At 39.8% G+C, this 15960-nt stretch overlaps 2 protein-coding genes across 3 annotated transcripts in view; both read left to right on the top strand.

Annotated features, from left to right (window-relative positions):
• EFCC1 (EF-hand and coiled-coil domain containing 1) overlaps nt 1–4276 on the top strand; it is a 72699-nt gene extending 68423 nt beyond the window's left edge. The window contains exon 8 of the mRNA XM_031956659.1: nt 943–4276. Within this exon, the coding sequence (XP_031812519.1) occupies nt 943–1076 (134 nt within the window). The 3' untranslated portion in view covers nt 1077–4276. The remainder of the gene's footprint in view (nt 1–942) is intronic.
• A 9893-nt stretch (nt 4277–14169) lies between these two features.
• The window catches only part of GP9 (glycoprotein IX platelet), a 4648-nt gene continuing 2857 nt past the window's right edge, over nt 14170–15960 (top strand). The window contains exons 1-2 of one of the 2 annotated variants that reach the window (XM_031956626.1): nt 14170–14334; nt 15901–15960. The exon at nt 15901–15960 is cut by the window's right edge and continues 10 nt beyond it. In XM_031956626.1, coding sequence (XP_031812486.1) covers nt 14260–14334; nt 15901–15960 — 135 coding nt within the window. In that variant the 5' untranslated portion in view covers nt 14170–14259. Of the gene's footprint in view, nt 14335–15897 lie in introns of both variants that reach the window. The other variant, XM_003762509.4, reaches the window with a different exon arrangement.

The following is a 15960-nucleotide window of genomic DNA, read 5'->3' as shown; positions in this document are numbered from 1 at the left end:
AAATGTGATTGACACTATGAGAACTAGACTGTACAACAGCCTCCTAACTGGTCTCCTTACCTCAAGCCTGCCCTTCTCCAATCTGTCCTCCAATTTAAAATGATTTTTCTATGTTACTCTCCCCTCCCCCATTACCTCCAGGACCAAATATAAAATCTTCTGTCTGGCATTTAAAATCCTTCCAACCTGGCCCTTTCTTGCTTTTCATCCTTATTATGACTTCTTCTCCATCATACACACTAGAGCCTGGCCAAATGAGTCTCACTATTACCCATACACAGAACTCTGTCTCTGGCCCCCTGCAAATGAGCTTCTTCCTTGCCTCCCCTTCTTAGATTCCCTCTATTCTTTCAAGGCTCAGCCTAAGCACTACCTTCTATATGTGGGGTTCCTTTTTTTTCCTGGTGATGCCATAGGGATTAATGGGGGACTTGCCCAGGGTCACCTAGCTAAGAAGTGTTAAGTGTCTGAGACTAGATTTGAACTCAAATTCTCCTGGCTCCAGAGTCAATGCTCTATCCACTGCACCACCCAGCTGCCCTTGGGTAGGCATATGTGCCTTCTCTAGATTGCAAAGGTTTCAAGAGCAAAGCTTCTTAAATTGTGGGGTCTGAATGAGCGGTTTATGAAATTTTGATTTATTATCAGTAAATGTTTGGTTAGTATAACGACTTTATATATTTCTATACTTGGGGTCACATAAAAATTTCTTGGGTGAAAAGGGGTCACGAGTAGAAAAAGGTTAAGAAGCCCTGATTTAGAATAGAAATTGTTTAACTTTTTTCTTTAGGTCACTATTGCATGACATAGCATTGCTACTTGATAAATGGTTGAGGATTGATTGACTGGGGCAGGGCTGGGGGTGGGGTTCTTACTGTAAAGGTTTGCTGGCCTCTGTCCTGAATTCATATTGTGGTTCTGCCTCCTGGTTGTCTCCTACAGAGAAGGCCCACACCTTCGAAGTCCTGGATGCCTTGTACCGGACACTGGCTAGCTGTGAGCTCTTACAGAAACAGCCTTTGGAGCAGGCCCAGGCCCCCCAAGCTCTTACCAACCAGCTCATCATCTCCTGTTGAGCATCAGTGTTCTTACAGCTCTGCAGAGAAGTGCCTGAAACTGGGATCTGGATCTGGACCATCAGATGGTTAAAATACAAGTGGACCTTCCTAGTGGACCCACCAAGTACAGCAGGGGATTGTTTCCCCTGGGTTCCCTCCTTAGTGGGTCTCCCATTGTGGATAAGACACTAGCTCCCTCCTCCTAGGGAGATATAACTATGGAGGACAAGTCTGGGCTCAGAAATGGCCTGAGAGGCTGATGGAGTCCACAAGCCTCTGAGTCAACACCTGCATCCGTGATGGAGGCTGCCCTGCCTTGGAGATTGCATCTCTGCCTTTGATGGAATGGTGCATTGGATCTTCACACTGATCACTCCTAATGGGCCACATCCAGCCTCCTAATCTGTGCTGATAAATTTCAGGTTAAGCCTGTCAGATTTTATCTCAGATTAAAGCAGTTAGCACTTCCCTCCTGCAACCCCACAAGCCCTTGGAGTGTGTGGTCTTTCTCCCACCATAAGATTCCTTCCCTTCCCACTCTGGGAGCCAAGCCAGTGAAACCCAGTAATCCTCCAGATGTTACTGCAACCCAGATGTGTGCCCATCACTGCCCGAGGCACTGTGTAGAAAGGGAAGAAAAAATTAAGAATAAAAAGAATAAAAATTTCTTGCCCACAAGAAGTTCAGGTAGAGCCCTGGCTTCCTGTGAAATAATTGGGCTCAATTATTGACCTCGGTTGAGGGCTCAACTGTGTTATCAATATGCAAATGGATTTCAAAGCATTAGTGTGGGCTGAAATAGTCAGGGAGGAGCTGGAAGAGGGCTTGATTTCAAAGTATGGGTAGGATTTCACCTTTTAAAAAAAAGCAATAGGCTGAATTGATTTAGGAATAGCCTTCAGGTGGAAAAAATTAGCATGGGAAAGGCAGATGGAGATAGAAAGGAGTATGGTGGGACTATGAGAAAATGTGCCTCACTGGTTCAGAAGATTCATATTTTGAGATACAAAAGTGAGGAAGCAATCAATGGGCGTACTCACATATGGAAGGCCTTGAATGCCAAGCAAAAAAGTTTGAACTTTATGAATAGGAAGTAGGGAGTTATGGCAGATTCTTGAGCAGGGGAATTCATACTAAAAACAGGGTTTCTGGATAATTTATATGGTGGTGCCATGATGGATCTCAGAGGACACCAACAATCATCCCTTTGTAGTCTCTTTAGGAAAAAATCTCCCCATGTCATCCTGGAGAGGGGAGAGAAGGTGCCAAAAACCAGAGCAACGAGAAAGTTGTGTGAAGGAAAGCTGAGAGCACTTCCTGGAGTGTTCCAAGAACCCAGAAGAAAACTGTCTGAAGGACTAAAAGTTAGAAGATTCAAGTTCGAATCTTAGATGGGCTACTAATAATGTGAATATTTATTGAGCTTCACTTGTGTCCCTGTCCCTGTGTCAGAGAAGTCAAGTCAAGGGAGTCCTGCCCTCCAGAACTAGTCTAGTGGAGGGGGCAAGATGCCTCCCAGATGTTAAATATCAAAATGGAACAGTTAGGCTAATGACAGGGTATAGAAGAGAAGGACAGGAGGAGAGACAGCTCAGTATGAACTGAAGAGATCAGGGAAGGCTTTCAGGAGGAGGCAAGACAACTTGAGCTTAGTTCTTCAATGTAGGCAGGAGTCAGATAAGTTGAGAAGGGCATTCCAAGTGCATGAGCAAAGCTTCAGAAACATGAGATGGGGAAGAGAGCAGGAGAAGCAGGGGTACGTGCAGGTGCTCTCATGAGGAGAGCTGGATTCAATTCGGATAAAATGAAATAACAGGAAAGTGCTTTGAAAAAACAGATGTTGCTGTTGAAGCACAAACGTCATTGTACTCAGACCCAAACACTGGACAATGGAACAACACTGGCTCAGGAGCTTTGCCCCAACAAGCTTTCGTGTCCGATCTTCTGTGTCCTCTACCAAAGAGAGCTGGATGAGTGAATATCAAAGGTTCTTTCCAGCTCTAACATTTGTGATTCCATTCTAAAATTGTGATTCTATTCTAGACTAGCTAAAAGAAGGCTCTCAACATCCCTGGGACACACACACACACACACACACACACACACACACACTTAAAAGAAAACTTGCAGGGGAATAGAAGCTGCCTATTTCATCCTGCTTCTGAAATCATCCTGTTGGTCATTTCTTACAGAACAGTAATATTCCATAATATTCATATACCACAATTTATTCAGCCATTCTCCAACTGATGGACATGGCTTCTCTTTCTATTTTCTCTCCCCAATGGGGTGGATTAGCACTGATTCTTATATGTTGAATTTATGTGATTTTTAAATGAAGGCAAAGGTATCATTTAAACACTCCAAGCTGCAGCTCTTCTCTTGACAGGATATTCCCTGTTTTCACACCCATCTGCCCTCAGCCATTGGCTGCTTTGCGGTTCCAGAAGTAACTAAGCCCTACAGTTCCATCAGAATCAGAAATCAGTACAGAATCCTGCGCTTGGGGTTTGAACAAAGTCCCATGATAAGGGAAGTGCCAGGAAGAGAGAGAACTTGGAAGGAGGGGTTAGAAGAGAGAGAGAACCCAGAGAATTCTGACCTGGCTTTGGGAGCATCAGAAGCCCGGACTGGACCCAGGAATAATCCATATGAAATTAGGGTAGGGAGTATATAGATCATAGGAGTTCCATGATCAATTTAAATGAGCAAAGAAAGTAGTGAGCTCCCTATAGTTTGCCTCCCTAAGGAGATGATAGACAGGGCTCTTGGTACTTCCCAGTAAGTGGATTTCCCTGGTAGAGGCTACATCCAAGATGAATTAATTGCTTGCCTTTTTGGATGTCAGACCCATAGAGGAAGCCAGTGGAACCTCTATGTTCAATTCAGTTCAAGTCGATAAATGTTGTACAGAGCACTGTTTTAGGCACTGGGGGAGATGCAAAGATAACATCTCAGGCTGAAATTTATTTCAGGAGCATGTCAAGAAAGGCTTTGATTTGGAGGCTTTAGATAAGGCACGACAGTGATTGATTCAAATGAAATGAGTCAGGTAGGAATCTCCAAAAAAATTTGTTGAGAATCCCTGTTCCCTCATCTGTATACTTCCATGTTATTGTTGTCTTGTTGTTTCCATCGTGTCCGATTCTTCATGATCCCATTTGGGGTTTCCTTGACAAGTGATATTAGAGTAGTTTCCTTCCCCAGCTCATTATACAGATGAGGAAATAGAGGCAAAGAGGGTTAACTGACTTGCCCAGGGTCACACAGTTAATAAGTGTCTGAAGGTGGATTTGAACTCAGAGGAATCTTCCCAGACTCCAGATTTGGCACTCTGTGCACTATAGTGCCACCTAGTTTCCCTTGTGTTATACGTTAGCTAAAAAATAACATTTCAGAACTGAGAAGGCTCTGAGGTGCATAGGAGAGTGCAAAACATAGATCCTGGCCTCAGAGGACCTGGATTACAATCTCACTAATGTGATGCCATGTCTGAGACTGGTCAAATCACTTAATCTTTCTGGTCCTCAGTTTCCATATCTGTTAAAAAAAAAAAAAGGGGGAGGTTGGTCTTGACAGAAAAGTAGACTCAAAACAAAATATGAGAGGCATTTTTGGTTGGGATCAATATGATCATTTGTTTTGCTTGACTGTACTATATTTGTTATAAGAGTTTTGATTTTCTCCTTCCAAGTAAGAGAGAAATGCAGATGAGAGAGAAAATGAATGCTTGTTAATTAAGAAACTTAATTTTTTTTAAATGAGAGGATTGCATTAGATAGCCTCTAAGATCCCTGAAACTCTCAATCTGTGATCCCATGATCCAATAATAAGGATTTACCAAATACTATTCTGTATGAGGCACCATTCTAAACAGATGTTGGAGCTAGACCTTAAATTCTGTTGGTATGGACACTGATCACAAATTACAACTCTTTCACACTTTAGTGTATGGTTTTATGGGTTGTTATGACCAAAACCTTCATCTTCTTGTCGATCAATGAATCAACAAGTATTTATTATATTTCGATCAGTCAACTAGCATTTTTAAGTGTATATTATGGGTCAAGCACTGTGCTAAGCAATAGGGACCCAAAAAACCAGTTCTTGCTCTCAAGGAGCTTACTTACAGTCTACAGTGTCTAGACTGCATTAGGTGCTGGAGAGGTAAAGACAAAACTGAATCAGTCCTCCATAGTTTTCATTCTAGCAGGTACCCAATTTGTTGATAAGACTCTCTGAACTTAGTTACTGGGGTCTTCAGATCATAGAGACAGTCTTAAGTACAGCATTGACAAACTGTAATTAAAGCCCTTCCAACTTAAAGAAACATATAAGAATTTGTATTTTGCTATGATGGCTTTTAAAAACCAAGGTTAAAAAAAAAAAAAAAGAACCAAGGTCTACACTATCATGATAAATTGTTACTGAGAATTTAATGGAGGAAGATTACTGTATCATAAACTTGACCTAAAAAGCTAATGTGCTGCACCAATTGCCATTAAACATTTAATTAATCACCTTGCTGCCTTTTTAGAATTCAAGTGAGTTTCTGGGGATGATTTGGAACTTCTTAAAGAATCTTCCCAGAGAAGTTTCAAGTGATAGATTCTCATTTTGCACTCATATGTAGGTAAATCATGAAATGAGTGAATATTACTACTGAAAAATGCAATGTAAATCTAATTGTAGTAAGACTAGGGATCCACTCCCCCACCACATTTGTTCACTGGTTTGTGAAGTTCCCAGAGCATGGCTAACTACATTTCCCCTTCATAGTCCTAGGGGTACCCCTGAGAGGCATAAGGACCTACTGATGTTCTTGCATTGGCTCCCATCCAATGCATTCAACCCAATATGATCACCAGTGATACCTCCTCAATTTCATCAATAACCAATTAATGTCCATTAGCTTTCACAAGGGGATATATATATATATACTGAGAAGAAACGATAAGAGCAGAAGCACCAATACATTACCCTGAATCAAGGCACGCTATCCCCTCTACCACCTTGGCCTTGGGGAGAGTTGAGTTTAATCTCAAAGTGGTTGTTAATAAAAATTTTCTCTAGAAATTGACTTCTGGGTATGGCACAGCCCTGGAAAATGTGCTCCTCTGCCTGCAGGAAATGGTATCTTGGCTGCTGGATAGATTCACTGCTAGTCTGGCTTGCACAAGTTGTTTTGAAGCTGCATTTGTATTGACTATAATCTTTATGGCAATTTCTGCCATGAATCCCCCCCCAAAAAAAAACATCTGGTGACTCCTGCAAGCCTTTGAAGGTCACAAAATTACAGTCTGGTCCACTCCATCTCAATACTCATTCCTCTAAGAACAAGAAGGAACAAAGACACAAAGATGTCATGGGTTTTTGGCCTTGTGGCAACACAGGTAGAAAGGGAGATGGAACAAGCAACCATTCTTGCCATGATCACCACTATGGAAGGGGCCATAGTTCTGTTGTCAAAGACTGTCCTATTCATCATCTCTCTTTCAGCTCAGCAGCCAATTAAAAGGAATTAACATCCCCCCCCCAAAAAAAAAAAAAATAAAAACTGGATTAGGCTCATGCTTCCTCCTACCCAATTTGAGAGAGATTAGCTTTCCCTACAAGATAACAAGACTGTTCCCTGTGACCTTATTGGTCCATGCTTCTTTCCCTCCTACTTCCAATATAGGGTCACCCCAGGTCTCTCCTATGACCAAAATTATTTTTCCCTGACAGGAGACCAAGCTTCCCACAGGATCTAAATGATCCAGATTGCCTGACTCAATTTCCTGGTCACCCAAGGGCATAAAAAGTCCCACCACATAGAGTCCAAGTCCCTCAAACTTGGCAGATACCTGAAACCATGAGAGTCACCACACTCTGTCTGACCTGCTGACCAAATGCATTTCCTCAAGGAGGTAAAGGAAGGTGCCATGTGTATATATACTAAAGATGAAGATAAGTTCCACTGGATTTTTGCTGTGTTGGGTGAAATGTAACCTTCCTTTTTATTAATGGTTCAGTGCTTCATTTCCATCTTACAAAGCAGGAACCAAAAAATCAAGAGTGGAACATTTCACTGAAGCAGAATAGTAACATATATAAAAAGAAACCATGAAGTATTATCATTCTCAGATTCCATATGTAAATGAGTGGTATCCCACCAACTCCCATACTACTAGAGAAAGGAATACATCCTTTAAAAACAAAAGCCCTTTGGTGAAAAGGAGCTTAGTCTCAAGGCTTCGCTTCTCTTCCTATTTTTTTTCTTCCTTTCCCTTCCCTTCCCTTTCCTTACTTTCCAATCAGCCTCAAACACAGACAAGGACTATTTGGTGTAATATTCAATATATTTTATAATTCATATGTAAGATGGACAGAACTAGTTCTTCTCATTAGAAGGTCCTCAGCCCTTACTCTTAGCTGAGTTAGGCACTTAAACTTCAAGTTTCTTGCCTCAGGTTATATCCTTTACATGGCAAGCTGAGTTTTTCTAAAACTGGGAATTAACACACATACCCTTTTCATTTGATCTTTCAGTTCCCATTATTCCTTTCTGTGATTAGCTCTTTGTTGCCCAAGTCGCCAGCCCCTTTATATAGAACATGTAGGAGTAGATCGATATTCTTTAAGGTCCCTGACAAATTTTGGAAGGGGCAGGTAGGTGATAAAATAAATAGTGTGCCAGGTTTGGAGTCAGGTAAACATCCCGAATTCAAATGTACCTCAAATACTTACTAGTTGTATGACCCTAAACAAATCACTTAACTTTGTCTGCCTTAATTCCTTATCTATAAAATGAGCTGGAGAAGGAAATGGCAAGCCAATTCTGGTATCTTTGCCAAGAAACTCCCAAGCGGGGTCGTGAAGAGTACAACATGACTGAAAACAACTAACAACAACTCTAGGAAAATCCTAAGAAAGCTGTGAAGGGGAAATATGACTTGAATCTGTAATTCAAAGAGCCCTTCTACCCGCTTTGTATGGTAGTAGTAGAAGTGGAAGTCTCCTATTAGAAGTTGCCATGGAATAGGAACTAGACCTGTGATTGCACTGATAATAGGACTTCTCTAGATGAAGAAATTCCCTCTACCAATGAAGACTGGCACCTTCTCTGCAGTTCATAATCTTAGAGAATTGCCTAGAACAGTGGTGTCAACACTGAAATAGAAACACAGGGAAAACAAATTGATGATGTGTTCAATTGGATTCCATGGACCAACTATCCATAGAACTTTCTTGGCAAAGATGCTGGAGTGGTTTGCCATTTCCTTCTCCAACTCACTTTACAGATGAGGTAATCAATTTACAAACTGAGGTAATCAATTAAATGACTTGCCCAGGATCACACAACAAGTAAGTCTCTGAGGCTGGATTTGAATTCAGGAATATGAGTCTTCCTGACTCCAGACCTGATGTGCCACCTAACTGCCCATCAGAATCTCTTAGTGCTATCCAAATCCAGGGTGTTTTGTACTCCTTTTCCTGAGGGTGGAGTGGCCAAATCATCTTTTCTCTCCCATAACCCCTATCAGAATTCTAGGACACAAGTCTCCAATCTCCTGCCACAGTTGGATAAATTTTACAAGACTGAGCCAAGTCACCATAAAAACTCTGACCCTGTGAAAATGCCAACCCAAGTAGGATTTATTTCTTCCTCTAGCCCCCCACATCCTGGCTAAGAACTGCAGTAAATGTACATGCATTCACACCCAGAGATCACAGAGAACCATCAATCATAAAAGCTTTTTCCCCAGAAACTAAGCATTTAATTCTAGTTCGTCTTAATTCAGGATGCCATTTCCCCACCAATTCCAATTTCCAGTTTCAAATAAGAAAAAGTCATTATCACCTTTCTAGTCTGGGAGCTTCAAACAACCAATCCATTAACAAGCTTTTATCGAGCGCCTACTATGTGTTGGACCCTATGCTAAACATTGAAGATGAAAAAGCATTCCTTCTCCTCAGGAAGCTCACATTTTAATAATGGGAGATTATGTACAAGATACATACAAAGTATCCTAGAAGAAAGGACACTGGCAGATTGGAGGAGAAAAAGAATTTGAAATGAGTGTTTTATTTAAAAAAAAAAATTTTGGCAAGATAATTGGGGTAGGTGATTTTTCCAGAGTCACAGAGCTAGTAAATATTAGGTGTCTGAGACTGGATTTGAATTCAGGTCCTCCTGAGTCCAGGACCAGTGCTTTATCTACGTGCCATCTAATTGTCCCCATGAGGTAAGTCTTAATGGAGAACCAGAAATTGCAAGAGGGACAGCATTCCAGGCATGAAGGATAGCCTGAATATACAGAGAGGGGAGATGAAACTTCATATATGAGGAACAGCAAATAAAGCCAATATTGGGGTACCAACAAGTACAAGGAGTGAAGCAATATGTAACTCATCCATTGGTAAGTTCCTCCCAAGTCCTCAATTTAGAGGAGGTATACAAACTTTTATTCCCTTCTCAGCTCTGTTTCTACATGGCCTTGTACTGGATACCTTCATCCCTCAGTGACCCCCTACCACTTCAGCTCTTGTTAGAATGCAAGCCTCTTTGAGGGAAGGGGCTGTCTTTTATTTTGCTTATATTTATATTCCCCATGTTTCTCACAGGAAAGGTAGTCGATAAATGTTGTATTGTGTGTTGGTCAATCATTTTCAAGCCTGTCTGACTCTTCATGTCCCTTTTTTAGGTTTTCTTGGAAAAGATATTGGAAAGGTTTGCCATTTGCTTCTCCAGCTTATTTTACAGATGAGGAAACTGAGGCAAACAGGATGAAGTGACTTGCCCAGGGTCACACAGCCAATGTGTCTGAGGTCAGATTTGATCTAGGTTTTTCTGACTCCAGATCCAGGCTTCATTTTATACTAGGAATAAAGAGCTGATTCAATGTTAGGAAAACTATGAATATAATTGACCATTTTAATAACAAAAACAACAAAAATTATATGATTAGTTCAATAGTTGCTGGAATCTTCCGTGCTACATAGCTGCCCCGGTACTTAATAAAAGCTTATTTCAAATGTAATATCAAATGTATTTTTTTCACTAACCATAATGCAATCAAAATTATAGTCAAGAAGGAATCTTTGAAGCAAAGATTAAAAATTGTTAGAAATTAAATAAGTGAGCCAAGAATAAATCATAGAAACAATCAACAATTTCATTAAAGATAATGACAATGAGGCAACACACCAAAATCTGTGTGATACAACAAAAACAGAACTTAGGGGAAATTTTTTATATCTCTAAAAAGATATATCAATAAAAGAGAAAAAGAGGATATCAGGGAACTAAACATGCAACTGAACAAATAAAAAAGGAATACCAACAAATTTGAAACCCTGAATTAAATATCAAAATAGAAATCTTGAAAATCAAAAGAAATGGGCAACATTGAAAGAATTTTTTTAATGAACTAATAAATAAAAGTAGGAGCTGGGTTTTTTAAATAATAATAATAATAACATAAACAATCCATTAGTTAATTTGATTTTTAAAGACAAAAGCCAATTTGCCACTATCAAAAATGAAAATAGTGAATTCACATGCAATAAAGATGAAATAAAGGCAATTATTAAGAGCTTTTTTTGCCCAACTATATTCAGTAAAATGAGAATCTAAATTAAATGGATGAATATTTACAAAAATATAAATTTTCCAGATTAAAAGAAAAGGAAATAAATAATATTTTTATAAAAAGAAATTGCACAAGCCATAAATGAATAGACTTGATAAATTAATAAAAATAAAGAAAAACCTCATAAATTTATAAGTAAATTCTATCAAACATTTAAGAAAATTAATTCCAATATTATATAAAATATTTGAAAAATATATAAAGGGGTCCTAACAAAATCCTTCCATGACACAAGTAAGATCTTGATACTTAAACCAAGAAGAGTCAAAACACAAGTTTTTTAATTAATATTAATGCAAAAATTTTAAATAAATTATAGCAAAGAGATTATAGCAATATAGTGCAAAAATCCAACACTATAACCAGGCTTCCTTTTATACTAGGAATACAGGGCTGATTCAATATTAGGAAAACTATGAATATAATTGACCATGTAATAACAAAACCAACAAAAATTATATGATTATTTTAATAGTTGCTGGAAGAGCTTCTGACAAAATATAACATCCATTTCTGTTCAAAATACAGAAAGCATAAGAATCAGGAGTTTTCCTTAAAATGATAAGACTAAAAGCCAGCATCGTCTATAATAGAGTCTGTTTTTTGTCCTTTTGTATTCCCAGTGCTTAAGACAGTGCCTGACATGTAGTTCATGATTAAACAAGAATTAAAGTGGCTCACAGGAAATCAAATGGGTAATTTTATTTATATAAAATTAAAATGATTTTGCACAAACAAAGCTAATGTAGCTAAAATTAAAAAAGAAATATAGAACTGGTCCAACCATTTTGGAAAACAATTTGGAACTATACCCAAAAGTTCTGCATAACCTTTGACTTAGAGATATGGCTTAGAGATTGTCTTAGGAAGATTCTGAAGATGACCTGGCAGGATAAGGTACCAGACACCGAGGGCTTGCTTAAACTAAACTGCCAAGCAATCCAACTCTCCTGAAGAAACCACAACTCCATTGGGCTGGCAACATTGTTCAAATGCCAAATGTACACTTGCCAAAAAAAATATTTATGAAGAACTCACACAGAGCAAGTGCTCACAAGGTGGTCAGAAAAAGTGATACAAGGTATTCTCGTGGTATCTCTTAAGATCTTTAGAATTGATTGTATTTCATGGGAGACACTGGCACAGGACCACCCAGTATGGCATGCCCTCATCAGAGAGGGTACTGTGCTCTATAAACAAAGCAGAATTGAATTAGCCCAAAGGAAATGTGAAATATGCAAAATTAAAGAAGCTACCCCAAATGTCCATATGGATTATATGTGTCCGACCTGTGGCGGAGCATTCCGAGCTCATATTGGTCTGATCAGCCACAGTTGGACACACTTTAACTTGATTCTAATACAGTGGTGTCATTTTGGTCAGCTTCAAAATGAAGGACAAAAATCCCCAAAAAAGATCTAAGACAAAAAGTACCTATATATTTAAAAATATTTATAGCGGTTCTTTTTGTAGCAAAAAAAAAAAAAAAAAAAAAAAAAGGAAACTAAAGGAAAATCTACCAATTGTAGAAGCTGAATGAGTTATGGCATATGAATGTGATAGAATATAAATGTGCTGTAAGAACCAATGAAGAGGATCATGTCAGGGAATCTGAGAAAAATTTCTATGAAATGATGCAAAGTGAAATGAGCAGAACCAGGAGAATAATTTATACAGAGAAAATATCATCAAGTCAAATAATTTTGAATGACTTAGCAACATGATGCCCAAGCACGATTCCAAAAAGTTCATGATGAAACATGCTCAACCCACCTCCAGATAGAGAAGTGATGGATTCAGAATGTAGATTGATACATATTTTTTCTTTCTTAATTTCATTTTTTGCATATAGCTAATGTAAGAATTTGTTTGACATGATTATACATATCTGTAATGGACTTTGTTCTTCTTACTTTCTCAGTGAATAGAGGACAAGGATATAATTTAGAACAAAAATTAAAACTGAATTTTTAAAAATGTCTGTGCCATATTTGAAGTCAGGAAGATTAGTCTTCCTGACCACCAGAAGAGGGTGCTCTGTGAACTATGGCACCACCTAGCTGCCCTATTTGCAGTATTTTTGTACTTAACCTCTCTAGTCTCAGTTTTCTCATCTGTGAAATGAAAATGTATATCTAGACAAATCATTGAGTCCTTGTTTCCATCTCTGAAATCACCAACAAGTGCCCACCAGTTTTTGCTTGAATCCCTCCCCAGGATGCTTTATTCACTTTGGAAAAGCTCTCATTTGGCAGTTTTTGGTTTTAGGGTTTCCCCCAAAAAAAAATTTAGCTTTTCAAATCTTCCCCATCTGCTCCTAATTCTGTCCTCTGTAGTCATGTCTAATCTTTCTTTCATAGGACAGTTGTTCAAATACTTATTGAAAACTATTATGGCATGGGCTGCTAGATAGTGCGATAGAACACAGAGTCTGAAGTCAGGGAAACCTGAATTCAAATCCAGCTTGACATTTACTTGCTATGTGATCCCAGACAAGTCATTTAACCTGGTTTGTTTGCCTCAATTCTCCTCTGTAAAATTAGCTGGAAAAGGCAATCCTGGCAAACCACTTGAGTGTCTCTGCCAAGAAAACCCCAAATGGGGTCACAAAGAGTCAGCCCTGATTGAAAAACAACTGAACAACAATTATGGCACGCCTTCCATTCTTCCAATTTTCTCTTCTCCAAACTAAATACTCCATGTCCCTTAGAGCAATGCTTCTATATGATGTGACCCAGACCGAGTGGAGCTGTAGCACCTCCCTAATGCTGGAGTTCTCACCCCCTTTGTTCCCCACCCCCTTCTTTGGCCCCCTCAAAGTAGGCAGGGCCTCCCAGCAGGAACCGTGCATGAAAGAGATAAGGAAAACCACCAGCAGCTATACATAGGACCCTGGAGAAGGAGGAATCAGCCTTAAAGAAACCATGGAAGGAGGGGGAGGAGAGAAAACCCTAACTACAGAAATCCCACGTTCCCTTTTCTTCCAGGATAAAGAGTATGATGGATCAGGTGTGAAAATTCGCACTGGGAGTAGAGGGGGCATGGCAGGACGACTGGATGGGTCAATGAGGGCTGAAAGAAAGAAATCCCTTTTAATTGACATGTATAAGGGCACCATAACTGGAGAAATCCGAGGAAGCCAGAAACAAGGACAAGGGGGAAGTCCTAAGATACCCAAATGAGCCTCTCATATTGGGGGACTGGAGGGACATTCTTCAATCTAGAGCAATTTGTCAACATCCTTCTCGTGGGACTGGGACCACCACCCCAAAACTCCTCTAGCCTCCTTCACTCTAGAGGCAGGACTTGAGCCCTCCTGGGACTGAGAGAAGGAATACCTAAGGGAGGCCCCAGAGAGAGAGTAGGGCCATGTTGGCAGCAAAGCAGAGTCCACAATGGTATCGGTCACAATGGGTTTGGGCAGCCTGCTCAGGTCACAGGGAGGGAGCTGCCAATCAGCTGGGAAACTGGAAACTTCTAGCCTGGAATGTCCAAGAGTAGAAATTTTGAGATAAGACAAGAGTCCAGAGAAAGAGTAAAATATCCCAGAGTAGGTGGGTGAAGGGATGGAACTAAGGAGTGGACAATGTGGGGGACAGAGAAAGCCAGAAAGAAGCAGAAATTTTCTGAACTGCCAAAAGGTGAAAGAGTATATGATATATTGGGGGGGGGGGAAATCCTGTTAGGGCAACTGAATTATTCTAGTAAAGGTGTTATTTTTTTTTCCTGAGGAAATTGGGGTTAAGTGATTTACCCAGGGTCACACAACTAGTTAGTGTGAAGTGTCTGAGACCAGATTTGAACTCAGGTCTTCCTGACTTCAGGACCAGTGTTCTGTCCACTGCACCATCTAGCTGCCCCAAGTATAGGAGTTCTTAACCTATTGTGCCTTCTGGTTTCTTTTGGTGTTCTAAATATTTTTCAATGCATAAAAGAAAATACACAAGATTACCCCAAAAAAAAGAATTATATTGAAATATTATCACAATGTTACTAAAACAAAGTCATGGACCCCAGGCTAAGAACTTCTGAGCTCATCACAGTCCCATCACTTACTGATTGTCCCAGAAAAATGGTTTAACCTTACCAGACCTCAGTTATACCATATGTAAATTAAAAGGATTAGATTAGATGAGCTCCACAGTCTAATTCTAGTGTTCTAAGGATTGCTTCCCTAATCTTGTCTCTAAATTTCATTCATATTCTCCTGGGGATGTCAGTTTCCATCCTACTAGCTTCTAATCCAGCAAGCTCATTTGCTTACTACCTATGTGACCTTTGCCATATCAATTCATTGGGGATCAGCTTCCTTCTCTATGAAATGAAAGGATTAGTCTCAATTATCTCTTAAGATCTGTTCCAGTCTCAATGATCTATGACTGGATGACAATTCTGGCTAAAATTCCTTATGTTTCTATTGTCTTTTAATTTTTTCCCCAAAGAACCTTCACATCTATTATTTCATTTGACCCTCACAAGAATGGTAAAAGGCTAGAAGTGGAGGTACTGTACCCAAATGACAGATGGAGAAACTAAGTCACAATATGGGAAAATGATTTGGAACATGTATTAGATTTTCTTTCGCCTGGGTCACAATCTTTTTTTCTCCACTACCTTAAGTCCAAAATCCCTGAAACAGAAGAGAAATCTCTGATGTCATATCTTTTCCTCTGACTTAGTGGGACAGCCCTCGTCCCACACGTGGGAGTCCCTCTACTAGGAATGTCCAAGAAAAGCAAAGCTTGACAGAATTCTCTTCCCCACACCCTCCCGTTCAAAGTGAGGCTTCTGGGACCTTATGGCAACCTGGCTGCATCCTTTCTGAAAATGAATTTGGCATAAGTGTATTAAAGAAAAAGGCCAAAATGGACGAGATCCATGTTCTCTCCTTGGGGTATCATGGTACAGTAGAGCACTATGGATGAAGCCAGATGCTATTGGTTTGAATCTCTGCTCTGCTACTTATTTGGGCAAACCAGTTACCCTTTTTCAGCTTTAATTTTCTTCTCTTTGAAATCAATGGCCAGACAAGATGACCCCTGAGGTCCCAGCTCTAAAAGTCGTATCTTCTGCTTCTTTCATCTGCCAAAAACACAAAGGGGTTGGCCAACTGCCTTCCGCCTCCTGAGATGGGTTTTTCTGAGCAGCAGTTCTGGGCTAAAGCAGGCTATTTTTATTCATTTCCTTCCTTGCTTTCTGAACAGCAGGGTGACTCCTGTCTTGGATCTCTCGTCCCAAAGCTGCTGATGGCCCCAGAGAGAAAGGAA

Source organism: Sarcophilus harrisii, chromosome 1, assembly GCF_902635505.1.
Source record: "Sarcophilus harrisii chromosome 1, mSarHar1.11, whole genome shotgun sequence".
In the NCBI taxonomy this organism is placed as follows: domain Eukaryota; kingdom Metazoa; phylum Chordata; class Mammalia; order Dasyuromorphia; family Dasyuridae; genus Sarcophilus; species Sarcophilus harrisii.
Note: the sequence above shows the minus strand (reverse complement) of the source record. Positions and strands in the feature narration are given on the sequence as shown.